The sequence below is a fragment of the Drosophila virilis genome, chromosome 3 (assembly GCF_030788295.1).
Source record: "Drosophila virilis strain 15010-1051.87 chromosome 3, Dvir_AGI_RSII-ME, whole genome shotgun sequence".
NCBI classification, from domain to species: Eukaryota; Metazoa; Arthropoda; class Insecta; order Diptera; family Drosophilidae; genus Drosophila; species Drosophila virilis.
In genome coordinates this window covers 6,676,748-6,691,118 of record NC_091545.1, presented here as the reverse complement: position 1 = coordinate 6,691,118, position 14,371 = coordinate 6,676,748, and the positions used below count along the sequence as shown (strand labels likewise).

Sequence of the window (14,371 nt, the reverse complement as noted above, 5' to 3'; positions counted from 1 at the left end):
GTGCAAAATAGTAACGAAAAAAAAAGTTGAAAAAATGTAGAAAAAAAATATAAATAATACACATAAACGAGAGGCAAGAAAATAGCAAAACAGCAGCCGCCCCCACCCCCCTCTCGACGGGTTGCACACGCAGATGCAGCGAGAAGTCGCCACACACATGGAAATAAAAGTGCAGATCTTGTAACTTTAGTAATTTTTCACATGACAAATTATGTGAGCGGACCGGGGGCCGAGCACAAAAGGGCGAACGCTCGCCCGACGTCTGGAGTGCCCGCAAAATGCAGCAGTTGCACGCTGCACACAGTCTCTGACTATGTGTGTGTGTTGGTGAGTGTGTGTGTGTGTGTGTGTGTGACAAAAAGGCAACTGCAAATGGGCCAACGTTATGCAATGCGAATATGCGAACAACTTGTGGATGGTCAATTCGGTTGGGCTTTTTGCCGGTAACGGGAACCGGGACGGGGCAGCAAGCGACTTGGCCCGGTTGCAAGCGCAATTGAGCGTGGCAAGTTTGTGAGAGAAGAGAATTGAGGAATGACTTGAGCACGATCAGCAAAGAGAGCGAGAGTCGCTCAGAGCGAAGAGAAGACTTTGCCCAGCAAATAAAATATATGTTGATGATTCGTATCAAAAGCCGAGTCGATAGGCGACTGACTGACTGATTGACTGACAATCTGAATGCCCCACTGACGGAATGATTGACTGACTGACTAACAAATTGATTGATTGGTTGATTGACTTAATTACGCACTGACTGACGGACTGACTGATTTACTGATAGACTGACTTACTGACAAACCGAATTCCTGAATGACTGACTGATTGGCTGATTGATCATCTGAATGACTTACTCACTGACTGACAAGCTGATTGACAGTTGATTGACCGACTGAATAGCTGACTAACGGACTAACTGAATGTTGTTTACCATCCGTTCGACCTTAAGCTCGTTTTCCTACATCTGTTGTCAAATTCGTTTGAGAAACGTTCTTGGAAAATCTATTCCGTCTTATTGGAAATAAAAGTCAAAGAATTGTTGCGTGAAGTTTTGCGTTCGTATGCAAATCCAGAGACGCTTTACACTTACTTGTTGAATGTTTTACAAATTTAAATTTCTTTTAAGTTTATCTTATGAGTTTTGTTTGCTGATATATTCTCTATGTTGTATAATATTGTACCTGAGGAAGCAAACACACAAATGATTCACGAATATATTTTATGCAACAACAAATCCCTCGATTGATTGAAAAGTTGGCACCAAGTCCAAGTCTGAGTTGGTTGGGCATTATATGTATCCATACTATCCATAGAAATTGGTTGGTTAAAGTTCAATAAACAAATTTTCAATAAATATATGATAAATATCTCATAAACTTTAATATTATAAATAAAATTTGCAATCAAATGTTAATAAAATCAAGAAATCCCATTTATTTCCACACAGAATATCACAGCATATTGTGTTGTGACTATTAACATATCGATTCCCATTGCATATACGCGCTTTGAACGCCACACAATTCTATTTTGCTCTCACCCTTCCCCTGGCGTTCTAATGGCTGGTCTTTAAACAAATTATAAAAGAGTTTTTCATGCATATAAACGCCAGACCACACAAACCAATGCACAATCTTTTGCTAACCATTTGAAATACCCTAAACAAATGCATTTAAAGTTTACAAGGCAGTTTAACATGCATGGTAAATGTGAAGGTGTGTGGAAGAGCAGCTGCAATCATTACATTCAATTTGTCTTTACGATCTTTGCCTTTTTTAATGAACATGTTCAAGCTTGTTCAAAGATATAAATTTGCAAGCATTCAAAGTTTACAATGCAGTTTGACATGCATTGCAAATATCAAAGTGCGTAAAAGAGAAGCGAAATTTGTATTATATTAAGTTTGCTATGAAAGTTTTATATTCAAAGTTTACAAGGTAGTTTAACATTCATGGTAAATATATATAGTTGCGTGTAAGGGAAGACGCAATCATTACATTCACTTTTAGTGTTAAAGTTGTAAAAGCTAGCAGATATATGAATGTTAAGCCCTCTTAAATCTACAAGGCAGTTTGACACGCTTGTCAAATATGGAAATGTGTGGATATGAAAAAGAGAAGCTGCATTAATTTAATTTATATATTCTATGCGATCAAAGCTTGACGAGCATGTGAATGTATAAGTATTTGGATTCTGTGTGAAACTGAAATCAAACCAGTGTTGGATACTCATTTACATTGCAAATTTCACCGGATTTCATTGCAGATGGAAACATTGAAAAACTTTAAACTATTATAAGCTTAACGAAATGCAAACTAAGTATTATAATTCTCTTACAGTCAAGACCATTTTCAGAAATTGTACATGATCTAAGATTTTTATATTTGAAAAAAATAGTTTTTATTAAATACTTAGGCAAGCGTATTCGTTAGTCGTTGTATGGCATGTGTATATTGTATGGCTTTCTATTCTTTTTCATTTTTCCTCTACACATGTGCACACACACAGAAACCTCTGGACAATTTGACTCCCGGTGAAGTCAAAACGCCCGATGACTATCATGTGCGGCTATCAACAACATCATCAAAATGCGGCAACAACAAGCTGCCTGGAATGGAAATGGAAATGGATATGGAACTGGCGAGAGAGATGATGATGAAGAGTTGCTGCAATTGCAGCGTGGTTACAACCTTTTTGCTTTGTGTATATGGACAAAACTAAAAACTGAAGCTGAAGCACTGAGCGAAAGCCGGAGCTATGCTAAAGCATAAATATGTTTGCCACACACGACAATTGTCTGAGTAGGCGACACATTCAAGGCAAGTCTGTCCTGGCAGGGGGCACTACACGCAACTGGGGCATGGCTGCGGGCGGCATGGGCAGCGGGTGGCATCGCGGGGAGGGGGGAGAGGGGGTTCGGCGGCGGCGGCACTGAAAGGTGCCAGACAAAGCTCGAGCAACGTCTAAATGTTGAGCTCAGGCCATGTTTTATATGCAGCGCCCACTGTTAGATGGCCATGGCAGAAGCCACTCCCCACTCCCACTCCGCCCACTCCACCCACTCTACCCACTCTGTGTGTGTGCGTAATAGAAAAAGAACTTTTACAGTTGCATCGATTTAATCGTGCGGAAAGCTAAATACACGAACTGCTCAAGGCAAGCGGACGGGCGTCGGGCAGCGATTGCCGGCGGACAACCGGCGACTGGGTCTGGAACGGCACCGGCGGCATGCCACAGCGAGAGAGAGAGAGAGAGTGAGGGAGAGAGCCTAAATTGGGATACGCTTCGTTCGGCGCGCGGGCTTTTGGCTCATTTAAAGCAATTCCGCTGTGCCCTACATGCAATTTATGTATAATGAATATGGTGGGCGTTGGGCGGTGGGCGTTGGGCGGGCGCTTGCTGCACTTTGCGGTTGAAAGGATGCATTGTGCAAATCGCTGGCGATACATTTTTCTTAGCCGCCAGATAGAGCAACTTTTCTGTGCCGCTCATATGTGATATTCTTTTTTTTTTTTTGCTCCTACTATTGCGTAAGGCCGCGTCTTGTAGGCGGCAAATGCGACGTCCAATAAAGCGTTACAGGCCGCCCGCTACCCGGCCGCCGCTGGCCCTGGCCCTGGCCCTGGCACATGGATTTTCTAATGGCGGCTTGCACTTTTCCTCGTTCGCGCTCTCTCTCCCCCTTGGACGCCGCTCTGGCTCTCGGCTGCTGCCAAAAGTTATGACTGCATTTAGCAGCAAACGGCAACGGCAAAAGTTTGCTTTGATTTGAAAAGGATAGTGGAAATAAATACACACATATATATGTGTTTGTATTTGTATAAGTGCATTATATCTATATACTTTTAGGCTAAAGCAATTCAGGCATTTCCCCCCATACCACATTTCCCAACCCTCCTCATGCCCACAAAAGCGTGCCTGTCAAGTTGCGCCATTTTAATCGAACTGTTTACCCAAAAGTGCAGCTAAAGCAAATGAAAAGTTTCGCAAATGCCTTGTCAGAGCGAATATAAGTTTCTCTAACTCCTTTTTCCCTTTCTCCGTGTGTGTGTGTGTGTGTGTACCGGAGATTGTAAATTGAATTTTGATAATGTCAATTGGATAAAATGAAGTTTCTTTTTTGCGGTTGAAAGTGCCCGAAGTAGACAAGCAGAACCAAGCACTGTAGCATAAGAGCACCATGTAAACACGTTCATGCAAAAAAAAACTAAGCTTTAATATCAGGTTGAAGTAAGCGTCGTGTTTACAAGAACAGTTCACAACACTGTCACTTACAGTGGGACAATGTTAACTAACAGAACAAAGCACTGTAACATGACAGTCCGATGTTAGCTTAGCTTTAATATCAGCTAAAAGGTAGCCTCGTCTTACAACACAGTTGACAGCACTTCCATTTCCAGTGATGTTAACTAACAGAGCCAAGCGCCTTAACATAACTTTGGATGCACATTCACACCTTAAGCCTTAAATTCACTGGCATTTTTCGAGAATATTAACTAACAGAACTCAGCACAATAACTTTACAGTTCCAGTTATCGCACGCACAGTTAGCTAAGCGTTTACAGCTGATTGAAGTTGGCCTTGCTTTTGCAATACACTTTTCAACACTGCCATTTCTAGTTCCATAGTCTCAACTAACAGAATCACGCACTGTAACATAGCAGCTCCATGTAAACGCACTTTAACAGTCGCTTCATGTAAGCAACGCTTGCATTGCAGCAGTTCACAACACTGTCATTTACAGTGGCACAATATTAGTACGTAATTGCCCATAAAACATTTGTAAACACCAGGCAATCACATATTTAAGTCAAAGCTAATTTATGCACATGACTAACAAGGCAAAACAAAAACAAAAACAAAACAAAAAACATGCTAAAAGCGAATAACAAATGCAGCACGAAATTAAAATTATTGTACAGCAAAATGCCTGCAGCCTTTTGTGCACATACACACATGTAAATATTTGTGAATGAGCAATTTGTGTCTATTAATTCAAAAGCCTATTTATGTGAAAACAATACTTGCATTAAAAAAATAATTGTAAACAACGTTGACTTGTGCTGGCGACACCCGCTGTCAACTGTTGCTCAGCTGTTATCGACAGGCAAACGGCATTGATCAGCGGGCAGTGTTGTTAAACGTTATGCTTTAGGAATGTGAGCAAAACTTGTAACTTATGGGAAACAAATAATTGTTATAAATTAAATGAAAGGCTCATTCACATTGCTTAACAAATTGAAAGTAATCTTGGCTAGAGGTGGAACTGTCAGCTGTTATCGATAGGCAAACAGCGACGACAACCGACCAGTGCCGGAAAGCGGCTTAAGACAATAAATTAAATTGTAAATAAAGTATGTATACATATTAATTAAAAAGGTTATTGTACGCCATCATTACCTGATACAAAAATCTGGCTTAATTTAAACGCCGCTAACAACTGTTATCGATAGGCAAACAGCATTGATCGCCGACCAGTGTTGTTAAACGGCTTAGGGTAATAAAATCCGCACATAGCGCTGATTTTTGGCGGCGCGCAACGTGGCACACTGGAACACTTTGTGCTAATGACTACCTGCCCTCTGGGCACAAATTGCCACAGGTCTCATTATGCATACAGAATGAGAGCTTATTGGCAGGCAGACGGCGGTTATAAACCAAAAATGACGACAACAATATGGAATTGCGCACACAGCGACACAAAATCATTTGAAAGCAATTACAGCGAGCCCCGATCCGATGCACGGCCAGCGGGCAACGGGCAACGGGCAAAGGGGAAGGGTTTGCAACGGCGACGACCGTGTACAATGAATCAATTTACGAAAAACGTAACAAAGCCACAATTACAAGCGGCCATAGACAAGAACAAAACGACAATTACGGAAAAGAGCAGCGAGTGCAATTGCATTTCCAATTGCAAGTTGCAGTTGCCAGTTGCCAGTTGCCAGTTGCAGTTGCATTCTGCAGTTTTTCGGGCCAGGCACACGCGTCAAATGATGCGGCCTGCAGCTGGCGGTGGGGGCCATGGGCTTAGCCAGAGCGACGACGACGATGACGACGAAAGACCGCAATGTTTGCGACACTTCGCAATGTTTTTTTGTTTCATTTTTCAATTTTATTTTTATTTATTTTCCTTTATTTTTTTTTTTTTCAATGTTTTTTTTTTTTAGTATACCCGCGTGTCAGTTGTAATGGATAATTGTCGAACTCGCATGCCAGTCGTAGCTCATTTTCTATACCCTGTAAATCAGCGATCTATTTGAAATGATCATCAGATTAGCTAAAATAGTTGACTGCAATATAATGAACAACATACTAGAATATGTTGGGCGCTTGTTTGTTTATCGCAAGCAACAAAAAGTTACAATAATAAAACTAATTATTAATAATTAAAAAATTCGAAAACTTTACAAAAATATTTCCACCTCATATCTAGCGTGAATAAGAAAATGAGTAGGGGCTACACTATTTTTGTTTATTTTTAAAGTTTTAAAATGTTAAAAATAATATTTATATGCATTATACGCTGATTCAAGCGCAGGCATCGAACTACCGAGCAGAATGAAAACATAAGAGGAAAGTAGAAAAATTATTTTTTAAACTTTTCTTTTCAGTATATTATATTATCTCAAAACATCGAATTTAGCACTGAACATGCAGCATACATATTAGAACCCTATTCGACTTGTCTTTTTAACATTTCTCAACACTACATTATATTGACTTTCCGCATTTTCAACATTTTTCAACACTATATAATATTGATATGCCAATCCCAAGATAAATTATATTTTTTTATAAAATTTTATCTCGGAATACAACATATATAAAATAATATTTCATATTCAAAAAATTTACCTCACTAATTTATTCTAAAAAAATTCAAAGTGCTTTCTAGGGTATTCCAGTAGTGCATCATTTGTGTCTTCCATAAGACTAGTGTTTGTTTTTTTTTTCGCTTTTTTTTTGTATTTGTACTAAAAATACATTGGCAAAGTGAATTGTATTAATAGCAGGGCATTTATTTAGTTATTTCTTTCGATGTTGTTTTATTTGTTGTGTTCTTTTTATTTATTTATATTTTTTTTAATTTTTTTTTATTTATTTTTTTTTTTATTCATTTCTTTGCGCGTTGTTTCGCATTTGTGTTTATTTACTTTGCCGCTTTGCGCGCTGCAAATCTTTTCGTTTCGGGGCCCTTCAAAAGATTTATAAAGTAGCCGGCTAGGTGAATGCTGGGGGCGGGGCGGGACAGGGGGGGGAGCCTGCGTTTGGGGTACGTACGTTGAATAGAGGACGGTCCAAATTTACTGAGCCGTGACGCGGCGATCGTCGACGAAAGAAAACTGTGAATGGAATTGTGTTCGCAGTGCATATGCCGAGCGGTATTTGCAAAATTGCACAACGCTAGCGCTAAAAGATACATTTGTATCTGTGCGAGTGAGTGAGTGTGCGCGTGTGCGTGTGCGTGTGCGTTTGCTTGTGTATCTCGCAGCGTCATCAAAAGGTATTTTACATTAATTCAAGATTTATGCATTCAACATTCGCTAGGTGCTGCATTTGCCATTCGCGTCGCCATCGCAGACATTGCCCCAATGTTGCCTGCCTGCCTGCTGCTGCCTGTTGCACCTGCCGTCGCCCAGAGCTGCTGCTGCGACGCCAACGTCGACGTCGACGTCGTGTGTCGAGCGTGGAGCTGCCAGCAGCAGGTGATCCATTTCTTTTATCCGGTGGCTGTAGCTGCTCTCTGGGATGTGCCCCGAAAATGCCGCTGCCAGCAGAGCCTATTTTCGTGTGTGTGTGTGTGTGTGTGCGAATGTGTGTGTGTGTGTTGGCCAACTAATGCAGCTAGACAAGATGAGCTGGGGGCCAGTTCAGCGCTTACCCTTTGCGGAGTGCTGAAATTCGCTCGGGTTATACAATTTGCAGCGCTTCGATAATAGATATATGCACACATTTTCCACATAAATATATATTTATATATGTATATCTATCTGTCTATCTCTAGAGATATAGGTGCATATGCTATATAAGCATGAACTGCATAATTTATAGGCTTTGCGTGTTCAATGGGTTGCGACGACGGCGACAGCGTTTGCGGCCATATGGCAAAAGGCAGAAGGCAGCGGCAGAAGGCAGCGGCATGGAAAGCGGCCCAGTTGCATTTGCAGCGTCTGTTGCAGTTGCATTTTGCAGTTGCAGTTGCAGTTGCAGATGCCGCTGCTGATTATCGGGCGCAATTTGCTGGAACTGAAATGTGAAGTGATGGAAGACAATTCACAATGTTGAACTCTGCTCTGTTTTTTTAGATCTACATTCAACTGATGCGTAGCTCTTTTGTTGCTTCTAGAAACTATGATTTTCTCTAACTACCTCTCTCTCTCTTTCTCTACTGTATAAGAAGGTTCAGGGTATTATCTAGTCGGGCAATCCCTACCGAAGCACTCTCACCTATTTTTATATATACTCTCGCCATTTAGAAACTTTGATTTTAAACCTATTTCATATTGTTGAAGATTCGCAATTTGGAAAGAAAGAGCACGTTTTACCCTAATCACGTTTGTACCCTTTCTAAGATTTCCAATTTATAATTTTATTTTGTTCATCTAAAGTATATAATTATATATTTTGTTAACTTAAATGATTTGCACACAACAAGAAACTAAAAGATTTCGCAAAAGAAATAAATTAGTCGTTATTTTTCACAGCTCGTGCTGATCATTTATGTGCAGACGTCTTCGCGCTATTTTATTCAATTGTCTTGTCACTTGTTGACAAAAATATCCCACTTAATTGGGCGTTTTCTCGTTGTGTGGTATTTATTTTTGGATAAAAGACGCAACCAATCTTTGTTTCATTCGCTTAAACTGCGAGTTGCTAATGAAAAAGCCGTACAAACAATTAGCTTACTTGGATTTAAAAGCATTAAACTTGATTTATATTCCCTTGGAATAGAGTATAAAATATTTAACTGTGTCTGTAAACGTCAAATTCACTCTTAAAGCCAAGCACAGCACACAATTGCGCCTTTCTTTGCGCTTCTCAAACATACAATTGCTGCTTTGACTGGGAGTAGCTTATAAAAAGCCACCCAACCAATTTACTTATGTTTTTACAGCAATATAATTGATTTATATTCGTAGTTATATAATTAAATATAGAATATTAAACTTCCAAAAAAAATGTATCATTAATTTTTCCACAAAATCACGCTCAAACTCGCTTTTCCAGCCAAGCAACCCAAGCACGACAGCTCTCGATTGCATAATTGCGCCCTTCTTTGCGCTTCTCAAAGACTCATTAGTTGCCTACATTTGCCGCAAACATCTGTCATTTGGTGTTCACCTGTTCAATATATATTTCGCACATATCACACTTGGCTCTAATTTAGCCTTCAAACTCGTACATGCTCTTTCAGCTCATTTAGCCCAGTTTAGTGCCAATCATTTGCCATTCATTTGCGTTGTCTGACTTTCTGACAGTTTGCGCCCAAAAAGCACAACTGATGCAAATTATCAGCAATGCAGCTTGCAATTAATCTGCTGCATATGACACCGCAATCACAACTTAACCCATTTCAGGCACACAGACACACACAAACTAGCTTTGGGCTCCGAGCAGGATAATAATAAACTGTTGCCAATGGGGTAAACTGGACTAAATGCGAGTCGTGGCCAGTTCGGGACGTTGCCAACTGCAGTGCACTAAAGCACTAAACTCAATGGCTTTAATTGAATTTTGATGTCCTTAGCAAATTGTTTTCTAATTAGTTTCAGCGTAGGGACAGCCAGGGATGTATGGCTGCTAGGTGACGACGGAGAAGGCAGTGGGGGGCGGGCCACAGTCTCTCATCCGGCTGGGCAGTTGACACAGAAAAAGTTTCTGTCAACAGTTCAACACTCACTGTTGCGGGGGGGCAGAGGCCGAGGCACTTCAGTCGCGTGGGCGTTTCGCACTTGGCTTCAATAATGACAACTTAAAACTAAAACAAGCAACAGCGCGCCAAGTGTCCCAAATGCCCGACTAGCAGGTACCCTATACGTGTAATAAAAATTATTATAGATAAACTGGAGATCTGATATGCTAGAACTTCTTTGTAGAATCTTAAGTCGACAGAGGCAGGCAGACATGACTAGATCGTTATCGATAAATACTTAAAAACTAGATGCTTGAAACGGTTATCGGTTTATCGATTTCGTAGAAGCAGACGGAGCTCAGCAAATAAACTTAAATAAACTGAATATGATACACAAGAACTGGTTTTAAAATTTTAGGACTTCGTAGCCTAGATCCATATAGATAAAAGCTTAAAATCGATATTTATCGATTTCAGAGTAACAGATGGAACAAAAATATTGGAAATAAACTTTATCGGATAACAAGAGCCTATTTTTAAATTACAAGTCGCTAGTGACTAAATCGGCATTTCTCGATTAATCGATATTAATCGATTTTAAAGAAAAAGGAGAAATAAACAATTTTTGTAAGGAAAATTTACGCGCTTCAATGACCGCTTAAAGTATCTAGATTAAGGTCTTCAGACAGATAGGAACGGAAAAAGCCATATTTTTAGAGAAAAGCTTTAAATCGATATATATCGATTTCAGAGAAACAGATGAAGTTAACAATAATGAAAAACCCGATACAAATTGATGAAATAAACTTGAACTGATAAAAACAAAAAACATTTTTAATAATTCAAGTTGATAGCGATCTTTTACCAGACTCAAAACCCCCTGCTGGTAAGCGATATTTATCGATTTCGGATAAGAAATAGATGTGATGTGATACTTAGATCGAGTGGGCTGTTGATGCTGATCAAGAATATATACTTATGTATATTCTTAATGATAGCAAAGCTGCCTGTTACATACGTTAGCACAGCGTCAATATAGCCGCTTTGTAAAGCTTTTACCAAAGGGCATAGGGTATAGAAAACTAAAACAATTAATGCCACGTCCACGTCGACACTTACCCAGGATCATTGGGCACCTCCGAGGGCGAAACGGGTCCCAGCTCCGTTTGTTGTTGCTGCTGCTGTTGCTGTTGCTGCTGCTGCTGCTGCTGCTGCTGCTCAATCTTGATGTCCATGTTGGCTATCTTTCTCTCTCTCTCTATCCCTCGCTTTCGCTCTGTCTAACTCTCCCTCTCTCTTTCGCTCTGGGTCCTCTGGAACTGTGTGTGCTTTGGTTAATGTCCTAAAAACTGTTGCTGCTGCTGCTGCTGTTGTGCGGGCATCGAACAGCTTGGTGTAGGAGCTGTGCGTGTGTGTATGTGTGTGTGTGTGTGTATCTACGTCTAACGCTAACTAAGACGACGGCGACTCCGGCGACGGCGACGTTGCGAGCTATCAATCTAACGCCGTTTTAATCATTGACAATGGCTGCTAATACGCTACTCGACGCGAGTTCCATTTGGCTTTGCTTTTTAAACTATTATTATTAATATTATTATTATTTTGCTTATCCAAAACAAAATTGTTTACGTTTTTTGTTACATTGCGCACTTTGAATCACATTTCTGGGTTGTTGCTTCGTTTTGCAGGCCACTTTTGGTTAACAAGTTGTTGGATTTGGTGTTGTTTTTTTTTTTATTTTTATTTTTATTTAGTTTTTTTTTTTTTAGTTTTTAAAGAAATGTTTAGAAACGTTGCGTTAACTATTGTTGTTGTATTTGGTTTGAAGGCAACATATTACTGCAATGAATTTGGTTTCAAAAATAACACAACAACAACAAAAACAACGGCAAAAAATCACGCCATTAAATTGGCTGAGACCTAAAACAAATTGCAATTTCTAAGCAGCTGCTGTAGTCGGTAGCCTCTGCCCGTAAATTCCAAATGATTCGAAACGTATAATCGTAAAACTCAAACAACTGAGCGAGGCGTGGACTGAGCGGGTGCTGGTGAGGGGGATGGGGCGTTACAGCTAGATACGTTACAATGAATATCGCTGTTTGAAAAAGAATACAAAAACATTTTTGGTAAAGCTGAAAGATGCAAATTAAGTGCAAAGGTCTTAACAAAATAAATGCCTTTGAGTTAGCTTTCTCAGTCCTTCTATGCGATTCTCAAACCGAACAACAGCTATACCACATTGTCTTTTTATTCATAAACATTGACTTCTATGCGCTTCTCAACCGGACCTATTGGCATTTGGAGTGGAATTACTTTTGGCGTGGATTACTTTTGAGCTCTCGCATCTTTGCCTGCGCTCCAATAATAAGCTAAGCTTGGCCAGTGTCACCACACGCTGTTGTTCGGCATAAAGCAAAATGCAACGCCCTTTACAACACTGCAGCCGAGCTTAATCTCTTAAGCTGCTTCCATGACATTTTTATTTTGTGCGCGTTTGCGGCTGTCTACGCAAAGCGCCGTTAGAAATCCTTTAACAAGCTTTACTTCACGAAACGCGTTGAAAAGCAACCGAAAAAGCAAAAAAAAGTACGCAAACGATAACGATTTCATAGCAATGCGCTTTTTGTTGTTGTTGCTGTTGCCATTGTTTTCAATACACGCCTTGATCTTCCCACACCCACACGCACACACACACTCATAAGTATATATATGTAAATAGTGCATTGCATGCAATGGGGACAGCATGTTGACTCCCCCAAGCAACAACAACAACAACAACAACAACAACAACAATAGCAACGAGCTTTATAATAACGCGCAGCATGCAAGCGACACACACATACGCCCTGGTTGGTGGGGGGGGGGACGGTTAGCTGTTACGGTACATGCACCGTTACAGCGAGAGCAGAAGTTAACTGGCGGCGGCAGCAAACACGTGACCCGCCAATTGCGACAATTGGCAGCAGCAGCAAAAAAATTCGCTGCGAAAATCAAACGACAAATTTGCGAAGCACAAGTGATCGACTAGCTGCAGCAAACTGCCGCCAGTTGGCGCCACGATCGTTGTGTAGACATGTGTGTGTGTGTGTGTGTGTGTAATTGGAGAGTTTCAGGTTGCCGCTGCGACAGCGACTGCGACTGCAGCTGCTGCTCCTGTCGCTATATTGTTGTTGGCTTTAATGGCTTTGCCGGCCGGCCGCCATTTTGCACGTGCGATCGACAAAAGCTGATTGCTGCTGGCGTGGGCTTGCTGCCAGGGCTGTCGCTGATTTTTATTTATTTCCGGCCTAAAACAAACACTTGGCCTAAAAAACCCACAACACTTTGCCACCTCTCACGGGCACACACACACACACACACACACACACACACACACACAGGCTCACACAGTCACACGCACGCATACACATGCACACACTCAAATTGCACTTTATTTTGTCGTTGTTTGTAATTAGAATTGAATGCCGCGCACTTTTATATAATCGTCAATTTTGCATTGACACAATGCCCTGGTCGCCCGATTCAAATAAACAAACAATTTGTTGTTGTTAAGTGTTGTTGTTTATGCCGTTACTGGCACGCACTTCACTTGCAACTGCAACGAGCGAGCTAAATTTTATATATTCTTTATTCGATTGCAATTGCTTCGACTGCTGCTGCTGCTGTTGCTGTTGCTGCTGCTGCTGCTGATTTTGTGCGCGCACACGAACGCGACAACCAACAAGACGACACTGAGACACGGCCACGGCAGCCAGCCCCAACGTAGCTGAAGCCCCCAAACAACACACTGACACTGAGGCAGCGGCAGCAGCAGCAGCAGCAGCAGCAGCAGCAGAGGCAGCGACAGCGACAGCGGCATCGGGTCACAGTAGCACGCGCTGCACTTGTATTGGTTGTAGTAGTTGTAGTTGAGCGAAGCTTTGCGGCCGCGTCGGCAACCTAACGACGTCGGCAGAGGCTGTGCGAAATGTTCACAGTGCACCAGCCAGCCGGCTGCATTATGCCGAAAAGCCACAGCGCACAGCTGATAAGTGATAAGCAGTGCAGAGAGCGTGCGTACGTCTGTGTGTGCGTGTGTGTGTGTGAGCGTGAGAGCGCACGCCACAACTTAAGAGCGCAGAGCTGACGCTTAAGAGCGTTACATTTGCTTCCATTGCGCTTTATGCTTAATGCGTTTGTATTGAGCTTCGAAAGCTTACACTGCGCACAATTTGTAGAGAAAGCTTTGTGAAATGTTGAGAAAAGAATTAAATTTAATTTTAGATTCAAGTGAATGCCAATCGAGTGCTAAATTTATCCAGCTATATTTTTTAAATGCCTCAAATGATTGTAACTTAGTTAAAAAAAGCCTGATCTTTAAAAAGAGTCAAGAGTTTGACCCAAGTTGTTTTAATTAAATTTTTATAGGAAAAATTCATTGAAAATGAAGTTAAACAAAATATTTAAATTAAAATACGTGCATAAATACGTAATATTTAATGTGATGTCACAATTTTTGGAAGGTTACGCAACACTGCA

The 14,371-nt window shown here is 40.9% G+C and overlaps 1 protein-coding gene across 5 annotated transcripts in view; it reads right to left on the bottom strand.

Annotated features, from left to right (window-relative positions):
- Rbp6 (RNA-binding protein 6) overlaps window positions 1-13,596 on the bottom strand; it is a 212,987-nt gene extending 199,391 nt beyond the window's left edge. The window contains exon 1 of one of the 5 annotated variants that reach the window (XM_070207948.1): window positions 10,973-13,596. In XM_070207948.1, coding sequence (XP_070064049.1) covers window positions 10,973-11,088 — 116 coding nt within the window. In that variant the 5' untranslated portion in view covers window positions 11,089-13,596. The remainder of the gene's footprint in view (window positions 1-10,972) is intronic. The other 4 variants (XM_015175638.3, XM_015175639.3, XM_032434387.2 and 1 more) reach the window with 4 other exon arrangements.
- Window positions 13,597-14,371: the final 775 nt, after the last annotated feature.